General features: G+C 33.8%; 2 protein-coding genes and 1 pseudogene across 2 annotated transcripts; 2 read left to right on the forward strand and 1 right to left on the reverse strand.

Annotated features, from left to right (window-relative positions):
• The first annotated feature begins 1,121 nt into the window (after positions 1 to 1,121).
• Positions 1,122 to 8,569, forward strand: LOC132561124 (sulfotransferase 1A1-like). Its single transcript, XM_060225854.1, has 7 exons — positions 1,122 to 1,161; positions 3,376 to 3,420; positions 3,922 to 4,122; positions 4,525 to 4,842; positions 5,385 to 5,485; positions 6,223 to 6,403; positions 7,652 to 8,569. The coding sequence occupies exons 2-7, from the start codon at positions 3,390 to 3,392 to the stop codon at positions 7,762 to 7,764; spliced, it is 945 nt and encodes a 314-aa protein (XP_060081837.1). The 5' UTR covers positions 1,122 to 1,161; positions 3,376 to 3,389; the 3' UTR covers positions 7,765 to 8,569.
• A 1,855-nt stretch (positions 8,570 to 10,424) lies between these two features.
• On the reverse strand, positions 10,425 to 12,864 carry LOC132561106 (sulfotransferase 1A1-like). Its single transcript, XM_060225836.1, has 6 exons — positions 12,834 to 12,864; positions 12,369 to 12,569; positions 11,794 to 12,111; positions 11,408 to 11,508; positions 11,003 to 11,183; positions 10,425 to 10,537 (listed from the first exon to the last, which is right to left on the reverse strand). Exons 1-6 carry the CDS (start codon positions 12,862 to 12,864, stop codon positions 10,425 to 10,427), a joined length of 945 nt encoding a protein of 314 aa, XP_060081819.1.
• A 2,821-nt stretch (positions 12,865 to 15,685) lies between these two features.
• LOC132561117 (sulfotransferase 1C4-like) lies at positions 15,686 to 19,192 on the forward strand (annotated as a pseudogene).
• Positions 19,193 to 19,725: the final 533 nt, after the last annotated feature.

A 19,725-nucleotide genomic window follows, 5' to 3' on the forward strand; every position in this document is an offset into this window, starting at 1 on the left:
TATGTTTATCACTACTTGAAATCTCATATTTATTTACGCCAAAAGAACGATGTAAACAATGACACAATCAATCGCAGTTTGTCATGTACCTTATTGATCAGATGTAGGGGGTCTTCGTTATCTCGATCAGAACAGTATTAGAGACAATTTTAATCATGTTTATTAAGCTTCATAACTCGAGTTTCCTCTGCCTCCTGCACTAGACTTTAGAACATGTGATGAGTGAAAATATATGTTATAGAGAGCCATACTAGACATGTCTAGTGTATGAGCCGAAAAATGATCAGCTATATAATTTGTATTTCGGGTAATTTTTGTAAAGGTCAGCCGTTCTTTACTTGGAAGCATTTTGGTGGACGACTGTTTGGATAGGATACTAAGGAAATTAAGTCGATAATTTTACTTGGCATCTCATTCGTAACTAGGAAAATTGTGAACATCATTTTGTAACTTTTTGTATGTTACTAATTGCTGCATATATGCATGTACTTGTCTACTGTATATACATGCAGGTATAAGACATCATCACATAGGATATATATATATATATATACTACTTTTAAATGATAATTCGAATTACTAAGTCTTTTTTTCAATTCTACTGTGACATTGGTCATTTAATTGCTGTCGTACAATCAATAATTTCATATACCTTTTAGCATCAAAATGATTTGAAAATTGGCATGGGTAAACGTGACTGTGCTACCTCTCCGAAAACCGAGCACAGGTTTTCGGCAACTGTAATACTTCTCAGTTGCGACGCATTTTATAAATAAAATCTCATTTATACATCAGAATTCAAATACTAATAAATAAATAAGATATATAGATATAGTATTCAAGGCTAAGTCAAGAAAACGTTTTCCGTTATTTCTGTAACTCGAGAAGAAATACTTTTTACCTACAAACAGCTGATTTTCAGCAGATGAGTACTTCTTTCCAGTTTAAATACCTTGAATGTTACAATGTAAAGCGTGATAAACGTTGTGAATATCACACATATACTACACGAAGCTTTAATACCTGCCTCCCCTGCTCCCCTGCGTGATGGAATCGTCTGTTTACTTGACCTTTATCTGAACAGCTGAGTGGGCCCTATACATTGTAAGTACAGCGTGTGATTCGAGGACCAGCGTAAAGGTTAATATTAAGAACACTCAGGTAGGACCGTAACAACTCACAATGTGTGTTTTCAGTCAACTTGATCTTACTTTTATCCATTTTCTTACAGGGCTGACTAGATTACAGAGATAAGGGGCAGGTAGATTAGTATTTCTCACAGTTTTATATACACTAGGTTACCGAACGCTGTGCACTGACACCAAATACTGGCGTCACAGACTCCGCTAGAACAAAACGAGTTCATTATTTAGAACATTACATCAGTCTTTCACATTTCAGGCTTGTCAAATGCGTACGCTTCCCTAGTGACATTAAGTGCATTAACAGTAACAAGCTCCGTTTATGTGAAAATATCTCGTAATGCCGAATTCTCACATGCCTGGTTTTCAGTAGTACATTGCTGTTTTCCCCTTACTGTCATTAAAGTATTATAACATAAAATATTAAGGATAACTAATCTTTATTAAATTGGTTAATTAACTTGTTGATTTATTTAATTTGAAAACATTTAGTTTTACTTATAATGAATAGATAATGACGCAATTTAACCTGAAGATTTCAGAATTGTCTTACTTCACAACAATCATATATCATGTTGGTATGAATAATTGCGAAGGGGATGTGGTGGGGTGATGGTTATGATTATGTAGGCAGAGGAAAACCCTAAGGAAGATTACTTTTTCTTGTCCAGTCGGGGAATCAAACTTTGGTCGACGAGCTGAAGGATTGGTGCACAATCTACTGTACCAATCAACCACTCGAAATTATTCCATAATGAAACATTGTTGATTATATCTAATCTATGTCACACATTTGATAGCTTCATTTTGACAAAAGATTAATCTTAAGATATAAACATATGAAACAATTCATATTTTTATGAATATTTTTATTTTTCTGAAAACTAAGTCAAACATTTAAGTTGTAAAGTTTGCGTAATAACCTTGTTGCAACGTTGTGACAACATCCATAGCAAACCTCAAGTAGGTTTGAAAAAAAAAAAAAAAAACAATCACACAACGTTGGTTATAGGTTGTGGACGTCCGGCCGGGCACACTGCCCAAAGGGATTTTTAATTTGGATATTTCTTTGAGAAAACCACAATAATCCCAGTGCTGATATATTTTGCCAGCAGATACCATGCATGTAGTTCTATAAGCATTCCTCTTTTAAACGACCTTTCATATATGTGAAAAGAACACGGATTCAGCTGTGTTAAAGACTTTAAGAATCGTCCGCTCAAGTTCCGGATGACTCGGAGTCATGATATTTAGCCAATTGGTGCTCGGGATTAAGTGCAATAGCCTTTGCCTAACTTGAAACAAAGGCCCAAGCGAATTTATGCCATGGTGCGGCGTCCGTCATCCGTTCGTCTGACCGCCGTCAACGTGTGTGTTTAAATAACTTCTTCTCAATGTAACCAAAAGGCCTAGAAACACGATAATCATATGGAAGGATCATATCCTCAACGTTACTGGTGTTCAATGTGTTTAAACATTCATAGAGTTTCTTTTCAATACCGAGTAGGCCTGAAATCACGATATGTGTTTGAAAAGTTCTTTGGATGAAGGCAAACGAAGTTTACAATAAGAAATGACTTCGAATTGTTAAGATCTTCAAACACCTTCTTCTGAATGACTAGAAGGCCAAGAATAGCAGTATTTGGTTGGTAGGTTCCTATAAAGCAAATAAACATAAATGACCTTTAACTTTATTTAAGGTCACAGAGGTCATGATTGTTAAAATCTTTAAAGTACGCCTTTGGATTAACCAAAAATGTATGAAAGTTTGATATTTGGCTGGAATGTTCCTGTAATAAAGCCCAACAAAAGATGAGAGAGAGAGAGAGAGAGAGAGAGAGAGAGAGAGAGAGAGAGAGAGAGAGAGAGAGAGAGAGAGAGAGACTTGGTTGATATTCAAAGTTACAATTTGTTAAAACTTTTAAACAACTTCTTAATAACCGAAAGTACTAGAATCGTATTTGGCTGGCAGGGATGGATAGCAACGATGTGAAATGATAATTTTAGGGGAAAAACATAGAATACCAGATTAGCGATGCAGAAGCATTGACCGCAAAAGGTCAAAAGGTTAATAACCTTAATAAATCGTAGTTGTTGGCAGCTTCTTGTTTCAAATGCATTTACTGCCAGATGGCACAGTACTACCATGCACATTCATAATTAACTTTTACATTGTCAATCAAACTTTTGGATAATAACAATCTTATTATAATTATCCATGTTTAATTTATAGGAGAAACTGTGAAAATGGCAAACGTAACACCAAGATACACACCAGGTGAGTATAAGACGTGACTTCAATAGATGAATTATATATATATATATATATATATATATATAGAATGCATACAAATCGACCTGTATGTAAACTACAGTAACTTCCTAACATTATAAACACACGGTATCGGAAATTATATTCATGATATGAAGCAAAGTTAAAACGAAAACACGAGCAATGATAAAACTTTTCTCTGTATTTTAATTTGATCTGATACATTTCTAGGATAAAGAAAACGAAACACTTTCGTACCTCGTCATCTCGAACACCTATACATCGAAGACTTCGCTTTATTCGAAGTATTTCGTCAGTTTCGGCCAAATGTCACACCTAACACCCGAAATCATTTAAATTGTAAACTCGGATAACTCTTCCCACAATCCCACCGACTTCGAGAAAATGAGGCTCAATTTTACTGAAATATGATAAATTTTGAATTGTTCTGAACAATTTATTGCCAAACGAGTCGGAATTTGAAATATGTGATCGTTTGTACTACAGGTGAAATAAAGGAGGACGAAATTATACGAATTCCGGGAAAGGACGGAACTGTAAAGGAAATGATGAGAGTAGAAGGTTTAATGATACCTATTCATATGATAAAAAGTGGACACATTCCTGATATCAGGGAGAACGTGAAGAAAGTTCGCGACATGAAATGTCGGGATGACGATATTTTTCTATGTGCCTACGCTAGATCAGGTTAGTGATAATATTTTGATAAAAATAAGTTGTAATTACAAATATTCGTGAGCTTGAGACTTTGTTTTGATTTTATAATAGGATTCAAACACCATGTCATGCAATATTTTGTATATCTCAACAGTTGGTAGCGTGCGTATGATATAAGAGAAAAACACAACCCTTGCTTAATAGCAAAACCAACTATATTCTTTCCCGCTTATAAGCAATTCATTTTGTAGAGAAATTTCAAAATAGAAATGTGTAGGGTAAATTTGTCATAAGTTTTTTTTATCGTGGGTTTGAACGTGAATTAAAGTTTTATGTCTGACTTTAGTATATAAACAAAACATCACAACATCTCTATATATATATATTTATATCGTCTTTGTGACCTTACATAATGTTATCCAAATGTTACAGGTACTCACTGGGTCTGGGAAATCACAAACATGCTAACTACAGGAAAACCTGAATATCTTAAACAACCGAAGGAGGCAGCCATGTTAGAATTCAATTACCCTGAAGAATTTGACGCTATTCCTTCACGGAGAACCTTAAATACACACTGGCCCCTTCGTCTTCTGCCGACAGATGTTAAGGCAAAAAAACTTAAAGTCATTTTCATCCAAAGAAACCCAAAGGACGTCATCGTTTCATTATATCATTTCTTGAAGAAAGCAAAAGATGCGGCATTCAAGGGATCGTTTGATGATTTCTTTATGCTTTTTACAACAGTTGGTAAGAGGCATATATACAATGCATGCTTGCTTGGAAACATTATGTATATTCTTTGTGGGAAGCAAGATAGTCATGCTAGACCGAAAGTAGGATATGATTCAATATAATTAATAAACATAATATTTATATATTAGACTTTATATCCTTTAATATCCAGAGTTGTCACTTTATGATTCACCACGAATCACTTTTTATGACCTTTTCTTGGTTATGGCCAATAGCATCAACAATTTCAATGCTTCTCTTGCGTAAACTTCTAGATGCATCAATAATAATTCACGCATTTCATCGAATTTTAGCAAACGAAGGTTCATCCGGTCAAGATCAGTTATGATGACATGCTTTTAATAGATAATAATTGTTTTAAAATAACTGTATAGAATGTTATGTTGAAACTGTATTTGGTATCATAGACCAGAAGTAGGTAGGGCTAACAAAATTTCCGACGTTTGGAATCAATCACGAAACTGACATAGGATCATTCAATTCTGTCGATAAATATTGTAAAGGAAATATGAATAATTGTCCGTATATTGCTGCAGGTTTAATGGTTAACTGGTTTGACTATACCCTGGAGGCAGAGAAAGTCCAAAAAGATAAGACGCTTGATATCCATGTGGTCTACTATGAAGAACTAAAGAAGGTATAAATGCTATGCTTTTACAGGAACCGGATATTGCAGTATTGATAATGATGACCGACAGGAAAAACGAGGTCACGTTTACTAAATCTCCATAGAAAAGAAAATCATTAGTGGTTGGATTTAATCTGATTTGATTTTGACTTGTGCAGATTTGATTTGATTTTACATGACATGATTTTCTTTGATTCGATTTAACTGATTCGACTTGACTTGATTTGATACGCCACGACTAGACTCGACACGACACGACTAGACCTGGTACGACACGGCGCTAAGGAGAAAGGGGCGGGTGTGGACTTTTTTCAGGATTCAAGCAACTAAATCAATCACTATTGGTTATTTCTTAACATTTAAGCTAATATCATTGATATTTGAAGTTCAAAAGAAGTGACAACCGTCTAGATTCATAGAAACACTCCCTCTAAGGCTACAGATGGCATACTTTAGTAGGTCAAACGGCATCTTGGACTGTCGGGGGACATTAGGAAGATGAAACAGAAGCCCAGTCACTTATTCCGTTTATAGGGAATGCATTAAATGATCTTTTCATTTCGTAATCTGACCACTTGTACATCCATTTCATAACGTAACACACTTCAAGGACGATGTCAAATTAATACTATCTATTCAGTACAGACACTCACGTTGAAATAAATGTCTCATTTCTAACAAATTATCTTTAATGTTTCTATCATTTTTAATTTGGTCATTGCACTGTGATATAATGTGTGTTTCAGAACCCTGTCCTTGCAATAAAACGGCTTTCGGAATTCCTCGGCACGAACTGTGATGATGAATACATCACAAAGGTGGCAGAAATGTGCACTTTCAAAGGAATGAAAAAAGCAAATGAGGACGTCAAAGAAATGGACAAATTCATGTTTGAGGAAGATATGATGAAGGGGCATTATCGGAAAGGTAAACGCATAACTTAATGACAACATAATGCTAAGTTTCAACATTACGGGATAATTTATCAGAAACACCATGTGTACATCGTCCACACAACTATACAAAACATGATGGCATTGATCAAGCATGCATAATGTTTGTTCATTCGTTGTGATTCGGTTACAATAGACTTACAATCTTCGTAATTGTGAAATAAAAAGAAAATACCAACATGCCAACATAATCATAATTCAAACTCAAATTCCATAAAACTACTGCAAAATATAAACAAAAGAAAGATTTTTGCATGGAGACACCTTAAAAAGTGAGAGGAGAATAACTCAAGTTGTTACGGAAGGTAACCGTTTTTTGCTTCATCGACGACACCCGCCATAAAAACCTTGGTTAATTCAAGTAAGTAATGTCACGTTCTTAAATGAGAAACTGTATTCAACAACAAAATGAGCCTGGTATACTTACGATGGAATTTGGACCCAGAGAGAACATTAATGATTTGATAGTTACAATCAAAGCATGACTAGATAATGTATTGTTTGAATCGGTGTAGTGTTTTTAACATTTACTTTTATTACCTAGATGATCGTTCAGATGATATTAGTAAATGTAGAGTTGATCAGTGTTTGCGGGGGTGGGCGTGTACATAGATCCGGTGTTCAAGGAATAGATGACTGCTCTTTATAAATGCAATGCATGTACATATAGTTTCATACCATGATCTTAAACAGATAGATTAACGTTTGAAATAAATATGACTGAAGACTTTTTGGAAACATATATCTTAAAATTAGTCATAACCTCTTACATTGAATACCTTAATCGAAAACTGAAATCGCCAAAGTGTTTCTATCGTTCGTATACTGTACAGCATAATGCATAAAACATGCGTACATTTTTTGCCCGTCGCTTGTTTTATAAAGTTAAAAGTTAATTATTTTGGTTCAAACGGATCTTGGCGGAAATGAAAGTATGTCAGTAGAGTCAGTGGTCGATATAATGAGATTTCACTATGATATGAAAAATACGTTTATAAACGTTTAAAATTATACCGAAAAAATTGAAAGACATCCCATGCAACAAAAAAGAAAAATCGTAAAGATGAGCGTGGGATCCATTACATCAAGAGCCTGTATTTAAATAAAGTGTTTTTTCTTGAATGGTCTTGTTATCATATTGATTTCTTGATCACGAAGATGTATTACGTTGTTATATCGATAAATGTTCACATTTTTAACAATTTTACTTTTCTGTGTTAAGGCCAAATTGGGGACTGGAAGAACACGTTGACGGTGGCACAGAGTGAACAGTTCGACAAAATATTTGCTGAGAGGATGAAAGACAGCTCTTTCAAGTTTGACTTTTCAGAGTAATTTTCAAACAGTCATTTGTCATTATCATATGTAAAAAAAACAACGATATATGTGGAACCGAAAAAGATTTAACACCTAGGTTAATTAGTGAGGTTTTGCTTTTCGATATGGAAACATATCTTGTAGCTGAATTATCAGACCACTGATAGATGATAGAAGACCAAATGAAAGATAACGTGACTGTCAATAAGTTTTTATAACTGTTAAAAAAGTACAGTTTTATCCAACTGAACAGTCAGAACAGAGTTGGAAAGTTGTTACAATGTAGGTGGTCGGGTAGCGCAGTGGTAACACACTTGTCTTTCACCTTCGTGTAAGCGTCCGGTGTTCGAATCTCCGAAAAGAGGTGAAAAATTATGGGAGTCACCTGCCCGACCACATGGGTTTTCCTCGGGTACTTTTTTTTCCCTTTCCAAGTAAGCCAATCGCACGCTTTCCTCTGGGTCAACAAGAGTGGTTGATGTCAGCTGAATTGATCAAACCTCGTTATATTTTATAAATATATATTTTCTTCTTTGTGTTATGTATGCATAGATATCTATGAACAAAACCTCGTATATGCATTTATGTATTACATAGCAAATTTTCACGGTGTAACTATTCTTAATTTTGAAGAATTTTGTAAGGTACAATATGATTTCGATGTTGTGTGCGTGAGATTACATGATGATGCAGATAAAGGTGTGTCATCACTTATTATTTTCATTACATTTACTATGGTTAGAAATTACAAAAAACAACCAGTTTTGAATTGTTAAACTTTATTCAGTAGACTAACGACTTGTATTTTCTGAATGTGTTTATATACAAATGTACGATTTGTATGAAATAAATGACAATGACAAAATCTTATCACTTTTCTTTTTAACATCATTCTTTGAGTGTAATTGTATAGCCAGTGATTACCACTAAGGTATTTTGCATTTTATTCTGTTGGAAAGACTACACTAGACGAAGAGTTAATTCAACTTCAAAATGTATAAAAGACAGAAGTACAAGTTCAAGTCAGCGATGAAGAATGTTTCCATTCTCCGCAATTTATACAAGAATGTTTCTTATGAATAAAGGAAGGTAATCATTGTACACTCATTGAAATGGTAAAGCAAAACGGAGCACTATACTGAAATTAGGTCTCTCATTAAACTGCAAAACAGGTGTAATAATTCTGATCACGAATCATATCGGATCCAGTCTAAAACGGATACGGGGAAGTATTTCGGCGATATGCGATTAATGATAAAAAACTGCGATGTGAAGTACGTCAAATTGATATGCATCAATCCAACATCTCAATAAAATTCAAACAATAAATTGATCTCGTTTTAAAAAAAGACAGATGTGAATTACAACGGTACACCACCCGGAAGTTGCAATCCTTTGTGATACGCCATAGAATAATGTATTTATACGTGCATTACAAGTGCATCAATGTTCAACTAAATCAGTTACAGAAATCAATGGCAAATACATGTTGATTCTCATTTTATCTAATGTTTTCCCAGACATTATTATGTGGTTGTGAGTAAAATAAATTTACTTGAAAATGATATTGAATTAATATTCTTAATAAAGACCTTGTAGCCGTACAGCTGATGACCGGCATACAACGAGGCAATGGAGTCATGCCAGAACATTTCGATTACGTTTACATTACATAACATTCGACTCATTACAAGTGTAACCACGTCCTCTCTTTAATCTCGATTTACAAAAGATAATATCTGAGTAACATACTGGAATTAATACACACAAATAATGTATATATCAACGCTGCGAAAATCTGGAAAAAAAACGTTACAATCAGAGGATAAAGTTTAATATTATAAATATCATATTTTAATTAAAGCATTCAGAATATGTATAATCAACATTTGTAAGCGGACATTCGTCTTTATTTTCATAATGCATTGAAAAACGCCTATTAACACGTATACATGCACTATTTACGCTATATTCCAGCATGCTACCTGCGCTTTGAAAGCGCAGCAATTGCGACATCGCATATATTACACATACCATACCAACGCCATCCACACCTAGCCAAACACAACCATCTGACCACCGCCAACCATTAACGACCCTGGAATCGGCAAACATAATAACCTTATCACTTACATCCAATTATAACCTACCATCGTGCCCACTTACCCTACACCCGCCATCCACATATACCTACTAACGCCATTCACGCATCCGCTATCTACCAGTCTCACTTTTCCACATTCGAATGGATATACAAGCTATGCTATTGTTTCAGATAGATTATGGTTAAAAAGACATTATTTAACAGCTGTAAACAAAAAGCAAGGCTATCAGTGATATTTACGAAATGACAATGATTGGCTCTATAATTATTTGCTCAATCGGATAAACAGCACGTTGCCTATTGAATATTAATCTATCATGACTGTTGGCTGGAATTGATTCATAAAAAACAAACAACAAATTACTTGGCAGAAATCCTATCAACTTGTGAAGTAAACATACACTAACCTTTGATAATGTCAACCAATGCCTGATATGGATATGCTCTCTAGTGTCAAATTTACAAATCAAATTATTATCAAAGCTTATTTGTTTCCTTTAAACTGTTAGTTTTTGATCTCCGTTGAAATGGGTTGTCGGCTCTCAACCTTATACCACAACAGTATGTCTTTAAATTACTTCGAAAAGGCGAACTTGAAAGAACTGTTCTTCATTCTATCGGAGAAAACTTCGTCAAATTGTTCACTTTGTGCCACTGTCATCATGTTCTTCCAGTCACCAATCTCACCTAAATAGACACAACATAGTCTGTACATTTCACTAAGGTATTTCCATGAACATATTCTTTGAGATACAAGAACTGCTAATCTTCTTATATCTCAAAACGTGTGATTGAAAATTGTATTTGTATTTGAAATCTTTCAGAAATGTCTTTTCCATAACCAAACAACAATTCACTAGTAAGGAAAAGCACTTTCTAATACAAATTTAGAAACAATAAAGTAAGATAACAAATCTTCATCATATTGCTTTTTCGTCCTTCGAAGATTCATTGATGATAATTGACTTTTCAAAATCATGGAGACAACTGAGAAAAACAAAAAATAAAATTGATCAAAAAGAAAATTTTTAAAATCTCAAAAGCTAGATTGGGTTGTGCAATTTACCCCGTAAAATTCAGCTGTCAAGTTTACTTTAGGTACTAAGTGGGATTAAATTGAATTTGAACATTCAAATCAAGTTCTCTAATTACCTTTCCTATAATGTCCCTGCATGAGGGCCTTCTCAAACTTGAAGTCGCCAATATCTTTAACGTCTTCATTCGCCTTTTTCATTCCTTTGAAACTACACATTTCCGCTACTTTTGCTATATACTCATCATCACAATCGGTGCCGAGGAATTCCGAGAGACTTTTTATAGCAGGCACAGGATTCTAAAAAAATTGATATATACAGTCAGTGAAAAATACCCATATCAAATGTAAATTTAATTGTTAAGAGAGTATATGTATATTTTATCTAAAGTGTATGTTTTCCATCGTCTGTAACAAACGAAAACGTTCAATCTTGACCTTTTGTTTGCTCAAGAAAAAGGATCGCCATTGCTAGTCTAACTGGTACAAAAGCAAACAGACATAACTTTGCAGAGTTATCGTACCTTTTTCAATTCTTCATAGTAGATAAGATGCATATCTATTTCCTTATCTTTTAGAGCTTCCTCTGCCTCCAGTGTATAATCAAACCAGTTTACCATCACCCCTATGTCCAATAAAAACATGTATTTAAGAGCAAAAATTAATATTTCAAAGTAATATTACTAGGCCCTCTACTGAATTAAAAAAAAACACCCGAATCACTTATTTAAGTAAAGATTTATGTAAAATGTTTATTTCAGAAGTATCCAGCAAAAGACGTAATGTTTTATTGATTGAAGTCTTTAACTTTTAATTCTTTTAATATTAAATATATCAAAATATTACAAAACAAAACATCACTATTAATACATAAATTGTTTATCAACGATATAGTTTTTTTACTCCATACCTAAAGTTGAAAATACCATCAGAAATTCTTCAAATGTTCCTTGAAAAGGCATCATTTTTGATTTCTGCAGAAAGTAATATGATGAAACAACCACATCCTTCGGGTTTCGTTGGACGAAAATGACCTTAAGCTTTTTCTCTTTAACCTCTTTTGGCAGTAGACGAAGTGGCAGATGTGTATTCAGTGTTCTCCGTGATGGAATTTTATCAAAATCTTCCGGGTAATTGAATTCCATCATGGCTGTCTCCTTTGGACGTGTTAGATATTCAAGCTTTCCAGTTGTCAACATGTTTGTGATTTCCCAGACCCAATGAGTACCTATAAACAACACAAACTTAAATAAAATGTTTTGCAAATTAAAAAAAATTGTTTAAAAAAGAATCTTGAAAGTTGCCGTTACATGGAGAAAGCATCGAAGAAGAAATATGAAGAAAATGAAGAAAAAACGAACAAAGAAAGCAAAGCTTACAAGTCAGCACAGTTTAGAAACTGAGAATGTGTTCGGGCAGCGCAATAATATTCTAATGTTGTCAAAAACATTCAAGCTCTTACAGTTTCAAACACAACATTCTCACCTGATCTCATGTAGGCACAAAGAAAAATATCGTCATCTCGACATTTCATGTCGCGAATCTTTTTAACGTTCTCCCTCATATCTGGGATATGTCCACTTTTGATCGCTTGTACAGGGACAATCATCCCCTCAACTTCCATCACTTCCTTGACATTTCCTTTCATGTCAGGAATTCGAACAATTTCTTCTTCCTTAACTTCACCTGTAAGCGAGATCATCTATTATGTTTTTGCCAGTAAAATATATTTGATGATATCCTTATTTGGGATGGTGTTAAATTCAAAGAAAAATTGACATTTTCTTATTAAATGTTGTCCACGTAACCTTATATCCTTTTTTGCCTGGCAGTAGGACACGTTATTACAATCACAAAGACTATATCTTTATTGTATTTGAAAGTATTTTACTGAGGTGTTACTCATTTGTGTAACGAAACTATGATGAAACCTTTACAGTCTTCACTTACCTGGCGTGTATCGTGGTTTAAAGTCTGCCATTTTGCTTCCAAATGTTGTCTGTAATATGATTAACCATGTAAACGTTACCCTCCAACAGTTTTAAGTACCATTATCATTTTAGATAGAATATGTCATTTATCTAGTCCATTTAACATAACTTTATTTTTTATGCTATTGTTACGTGGTCTTTTATTTTGAGATAAGGTTTTCGGGTAGGAACTGATCCATGAGAGCAGCTCTATAAGGATAAGTAATCTGATATATAAAAGTGTAGATATATAACCATTTACATGGTTACATCGCATTATATCATTATTATCACATGTTCATAGATGATTTGATTTAAGAGACTCTCTAACTGTGTAAGAAGAACTCCTGTTAATCTCTACTCTAAATAAGCCAGGATATTTTCCCATAAATTACACTACATGTTCATCAGTAAGTAAAATGCAAATATAATGTATAGTATTTCAGTCATCTGTTTAATCATAGTCGTCAGGAAATGTTGTAGACTGATTTATTGGTAACGTGGATATCATGTCGTTATCACTGTTCTGAATACTGAACCCATTTCGTTAAAAGCTTAATAGATATTTTTTCTACACTGTGATTTAACTGATTCTTTTTTTTAAGTGTATATTTATGAAATATTCAAAGGAAAAACATAGCAATTAAAAATGCGTATTTTCTACTCGCAATATTCGAAAAAATATTCTGATTTCCATCATAACACTGTATATATTTCAGAACAGTTCAGCATTCACTACAAAGATCACAAATGAATCCACGATTTTAGAGTAGAGAAATTGCTTATAATTAACTATAAATATCTGAAGATTGTCGTTGAATACGAAAAAAGCATACGTTTTAGTGTTAGGTTGATCTGAACTTACCTTGTACCGAAGTCCCTCGCTGAAATTCACATATAGAATGGAGTTCTGGTATCATTCAGCTAGGTTATGTCAACAGACGACGATATCATACGGGGACGGGACATGTGAGCTGATACGATATGTGATTTTGATTGGCAGTGATTATGTGTAAGTACACGTGTCTAACTGTAATACGACACATTACGTAACACTCCCAACGGTAAGGTTGAAAATATGTGTTTGCAGCCCGATATATATTTGTCCATTATGTCAACATATAATTAATACTCTTTGTAAAGTTAAGATCATTACTACGTTCATGTAGGAATGATTTTCGTACAAAGATGGAGGTTAATTATGGACAGTCTCGAATCTGTGTCTACATATCAAAAACTAGTTTTGCAGGAAGTAGGATACATTATGTATCAAGCTTCAGGTCGACACATACGTATTGTAAGTTCACATAACCCAGTTAAATGATACCAGAATACTACCTATAATAATACATTGCAGCGATACTAATGGCAACAAGGTGGGTGCATGGAGACAAGATCACACCAAACTAGCATGGAACGTGCATTTTGTGGTATACAATGTGATTATTTTTGTTTTATAGGGTTCGTATTTTTCCCCATCATGATTTTGACAATTATCTGTAACTTAAGATTTTCCACATTTGCATCCTATGTTAATAAAAATAGGCCCTTAAAATCACTGACAAATTTTAAAAGAACGAAATAGCTGTATGATGCATTTTGAATTGATTATTATACTTTTAAGCCTTTTGAAGGTGTGAATAAGGACAGTTCTGATTGATTGATTGATTGATTCCATTCTGCCTGGGAGTATAATTTGCGGCTGCATCAGTGGAACAACAAAAACAACAAATAGAAAAGGCCATTTGCGGTGATCATTATGATTAAGTTTGAGCCCAGCTTTGTAAGATTTATCATTTTAATTGTATGCAAAGTCACGGTGTATTGCACTGCCGCTCAAACAGGGTGACAGGCTAGTATACTCTGTGTTGATACAGAATGTACCGGAGGTTTGTATTACTCTGTTACAGCAGAAGGGTGATTCGGTTACCGTAGTGTGTCGAGGAAGAGACATGAAGGTGACAATGAAACAGTGTCACGGTAAAAGAGGGCTGTTGATATCGTGATACTGTGTTTATATTGTGTTGAGCATTCTTAGATTGATCAGCGATATTTATCGGGGGTTAATTGAGGTAATTTTCGTATAATCAGATAGACCCGCATTATTCTGCGTTTATTGTTGGCAATATTTAACCTTTACTACTAGATAGAATAAATTGTGTTACTCATTTGTGTGTATAGTATACAAGTCTTTAGATATTGTAAATTTTGAAGTAAATGACGAACTCTCTATAAATGTATAATGCATGTAAAACATCTATCGTGTAATGCGGAAATTAGTATGATAGGTAAATCATTTGAATTTCACATGTAAAGACTTGACAAACATTTGTGAAATCTTGTTGTAGAAAAACAAAACAATATCGGTACTCCGAATTCAATACACCTTCACGTGCATATTACACACTTCGGCAACAAATATATCAACGGTATTGCCTGACGAGTTAGATTGAACAGAGGAACAAAATGTTCTGTTTTATATTTACATTTTACTCTTCTGATGAACTTGCATGTGTAGCCAAAGGAAAGACCTCTTATTTCTTCCCGAGTAGAGAAAGAGAAATTTCAGAGCAACCCACCCCCATCTCCCATTCCCCATACCGCACCTCACCCCCATCCCCCACCCGATCTCCCATCCCCATCCCCACTATTAATGTTCTCTATACCCAGTAAAAATAGTTTTTTTATCAAATGAGCTATGTTCAATCATAAGTGACGTTTATATGGAAACCGTTATATATTTTGATACAGGATTGATATAAATTAAACTTTAAATTGTACAAGAGTAATGTTGGCATGGTTAATCATGTACAAGTAAACTTTTACAGGAAAATGGAACAAGTCAAACCAAGATTCACACCAGGTAAGTGAAGACTGTAATGATGTAGATACTGTATGTCCGTTTCATATGATGATATATTGAATCTCAAATGAGTTTTCATTTCATGTAACATTTTATGAAACGACTTTTAATTTTTATGTGATATGGCGAGCGTTGATTATACCCTCAAGACGAATTTCATAAAGTATCTTATAAGATACAATGTTCTTTATTACCACATCACTAGGTTAAGTTACATCTTAACAGTTATGATATGGCGGACAAAATCAAACGGAGGCAGCCATTTTGTTGCGTTAGTTTCTAGTTTATGACTTCTCTTTCATTGGTGGGATATAAGCAAAAATATACAAGAGTGCATTCATTGGATAATAGGCGGAAAAAAGATTCCAAACGCAATAATAACAAGTATCACTTCGTTCATTATTCTCAGAGTGCTTTAACGGTACGCTTTACAACAGGTCGATGTCATTTTGAATGGACCGCTTAACGTAGTAACTGATTTCAGAAATGTAATATACCAAATTCGAAAAAAAACTGATAAATATACACGAGGTAAATTTGAAGTGATGATATCAGTATTACGAAATTGACATTTCATCCTATTTCAAAGATAAAAATGTTTTAAATTCTCATATTTCACCGACAAATAAATATTTTTTTTCATTAACAGGTGAAGTTAAGAAGGAAGATATCGTCCTAATTCCTGACCTGAAAGGAAATATCCAGGAAGTGGTGAACGTTGAGGGTATGGTTGTCCCTGTAGAGATAATCACATGTGGACACGTTCCAGATATGAGAGAAATTGTGAAAAAAATCCGCGATATGAAATGTCGGGATGACGATATTTTTCTATGTTCTTACATGAGGTCAGGTGAGTATTTAGTGACATTACTCATATAAGGATGTATTCCTGTATGAAGTAAAAAAATAATTCTGTATTGTACTTTTGTTATGATAATGATTTTTGACAGGTAGCATTTTAGAAAGTTATTTTAAAACAATAAAAATAAAACAAACAAATAAATCATAATGCTGCTATACTTCATTTTAATTCAGAAAATGTGTAAAATGTTTTCAAAATTAGATTTTAGTCTTTCTTGAAAAGGAATGATATTTCGATATCATAACAAAACAGTGTAAAAATGCTAACTTGTCAATTGATTTGACGAGTTTAAAACCCCATAGCGACCAAAACATGAAGTAAAAAAGACTTAAACTCTTTATTAGACCGTCTTCTAGTATTCAATATTTTAAAACTTTAAGCTTGGAAAGAGAAATTGCCAAAGATATATATCAAAGATACTTTTAAGCTTATAGGTACCACTATGAAAAAAAAACCTAATCTCATTACGTTTGAACTCAGTCTGTGTTGAATTATGTTTTACTTGGGGTCAATAAAACAACAGAGGAGTTTATCTTCAAGTGACATGTTGTCATAGTTTTAAAAGTACAAATTAAAAATTATTGCCTTTTCCTTTCATTGACATTTTATTGTAATTTGTGTTGTTTATAGGTACTCACTGGGTCTGGGAAATAACGAACATGTTGACAACTGGAAAGCTTGAATATCTCACACGTCCAAAGTAGACAGCTATGTTGGAAGTAAATAACCCGTAAGAATTTGACGAAATTCCATCACGGAGAACACTGAATACACATTTTCCATTTCATCTTCTGCCAAAAGAGGTTAAAGAGAAAAAAACTTAAGGTCATTTTTGTCCAACGAAACCCGAAGGATGTGGTTGTTTCATCATATTACTTTCTACAGAAATCATTAGTAAGGCCATTTGAAGGAACATTTGAAGACTTCTTTATGATGTTTACAACTTTTAGGTACGGGACAGAAAAGCAGATATACTTTGAATAACTAATACTTACTGTTTACGGTTCTCAATGATTGTTTTATTAACCAAGGGTTATAGACATTAATCACTAAATCATTACATCTGTTGCCGGATACTTTTTTTTATTCATATATACAGTAGGCTTTAGCAGGAGACTTATGACGTATTTATCACTTATGAAAGACTCTGCTCCACGAGTTCCACGTTTACCTTGCGCCCACGTATGTCTTTGTGATGGTTACTAAAACAATTTATGATATACAGATATATTTAAAGTTCTTTTTAAATTGTTAAAAGGTTGAAAATTGACGACATAGATTTAGATATCACGCCCAACCCCTGACACTTTAACAATTGTTTATCAAAAATGAGTTCTAGGTCTACACATATACACCAAGCAAATTTGTAGTATGTAGATTAATGTAATACTTCATATGTTTGTAACCATTTTTGAATCCATATCCTATATTGAAACGTGTTATTCACTTGTGTGTAATTTTAGAAAGGTAATCCACTTAATAACTTCCATCTTCTGTTTATGTTTTTTCCCATTGAACTAATTGTGATATTCGGTTACCGGGAACACGTATATATGTATATGTATTTTCATTCAATGTAAGAGTGAGGGTAAACTGGTTTGATTATACACTGGAGGCAGAGGAAGCTCTAAACAATAAGGAGATAGATATGCATCTTATCTATTATGAAGAATTGAAAAAGGTACGATAACTCTGCAAAGTTATGGCATTATATACAGTTTGCCCCAGCCATAATATCAATCTCGATTATGAGTTTCCTACCTTAGGTAGAGAACAAATCGATTCCGTACCATCTCGGACACTACGTACGTTAGTGCTAGTACGCTCCACACTGGTCATGTGATAAAGGTAACCGTGTAGTCGTCGAAACGTCACACTCTAATCACCAATTGGTTACTTTATACGAACTCCTATTCTATAATTCGGAATGTTCGGTGTATTAAATTGATATTAAAATAAGGTTGTGAATTCCATTGCTTTGATTTCAAAACGTAATCAGGTTTTTTTTTCAGAACCCTGTTCTTGTTATAAAACGTCTCTCGGAATTCCTCGGCACCGATTGTGAGAATGCGTTTATCGCAAAAGTTGCGGAAATGTGTAGCTTCGAGGCAATGAAAAAAGCAAATGAAGACGTCAAAGACATTGGCAAGTTTGAATTTGAGGAGGACGCCATGCAGGGTCATTATCGAAAAGGTAATCCAAAGATTTTGTTTGGAACGGGGGTTTGAGTTTATGTGTTGTTATTAAGTTATTAAATAAAGTTAAAATTCAACAATGCAGAGTTGACTTTACACAATTCCTATATGTCAACAGTAAAACCAATTGGTAATCTTTGCTTGATTGAGGAAACAAACGTTTTCGAATGGTGGCAACGCAGTTTCCAAACAGTTTTTGTTCTGAAGATAAACAGCTTTTTAAAAGAGAAGCGGTCCTTGTATCTTGAAGAGTATGTAAATGGCAGTAACTCAGTGAAATGTACATGCTATGTTGTGTCTATTTAGGTGAGATTGGCGACTGGAAGAACACGATGACAGTGGCACAAAGTGAACAATTTGACGAAGTTTTCGCCGAAAGAATGAAGAATAGTTCTTTCAAGTTCTACTTTTCGAAGTAATCTAAAGACATGTTGTTGTACTGTTTGTGGTATAAGGATGAGAGCCGACAACCTATTTCCACTAAAAAAACTAAAACGTTTAAAGAAAACAATTAGCTTAGTCAGTTACCAAAGTTAGCGTTGGTTTTTTTCACATGTTGGTACAATTCATGCCAAGTAGTTCGTTGGTTGTTTTTTAATGAATGAACTGTTTTAACATCCCAGCCATTATTTATGATAGATCAATATTCAATGTATAACGTGTTCTGCGATTTGAGCAAATAATAAAAGAACCATTTATCGTCATTCCAGATATCTTATTAATAGTCTTGCTTTCTGCTTAAAACTACTTTAAATAGAGTTTTTTTCAACGAAGATTTATCAGAAAACAATATTTACATAGCTTGTATATCCCTATGAGTGTCGGAAAGTGAGGCATGAGGGCTAATGCACAGGCTATTTAACTCTATTGAATATCAAAAACATTAAACCTCAGTTTCTTAAAGAGTCTGATAAGTATAGGTTGTTGATTTCCTAGTGTATTAGATAAGGAT

The sequence above is a fragment of the Ylistrum balloti genome, unplaced genomic scaffold (assembly GCF_031769215.1).
Source record: "Ylistrum balloti isolate Yb309-2 unplaced genomic scaffold, AGI_CSIRO_Ybal_v1 Utg371148, whole genome shotgun sequence".
Taxonomy (NCBI): Eukaryota; Metazoa; Mollusca; class Bivalvia; order Pectinida; family Pectinidae; genus Ylistrum; species Ylistrum balloti.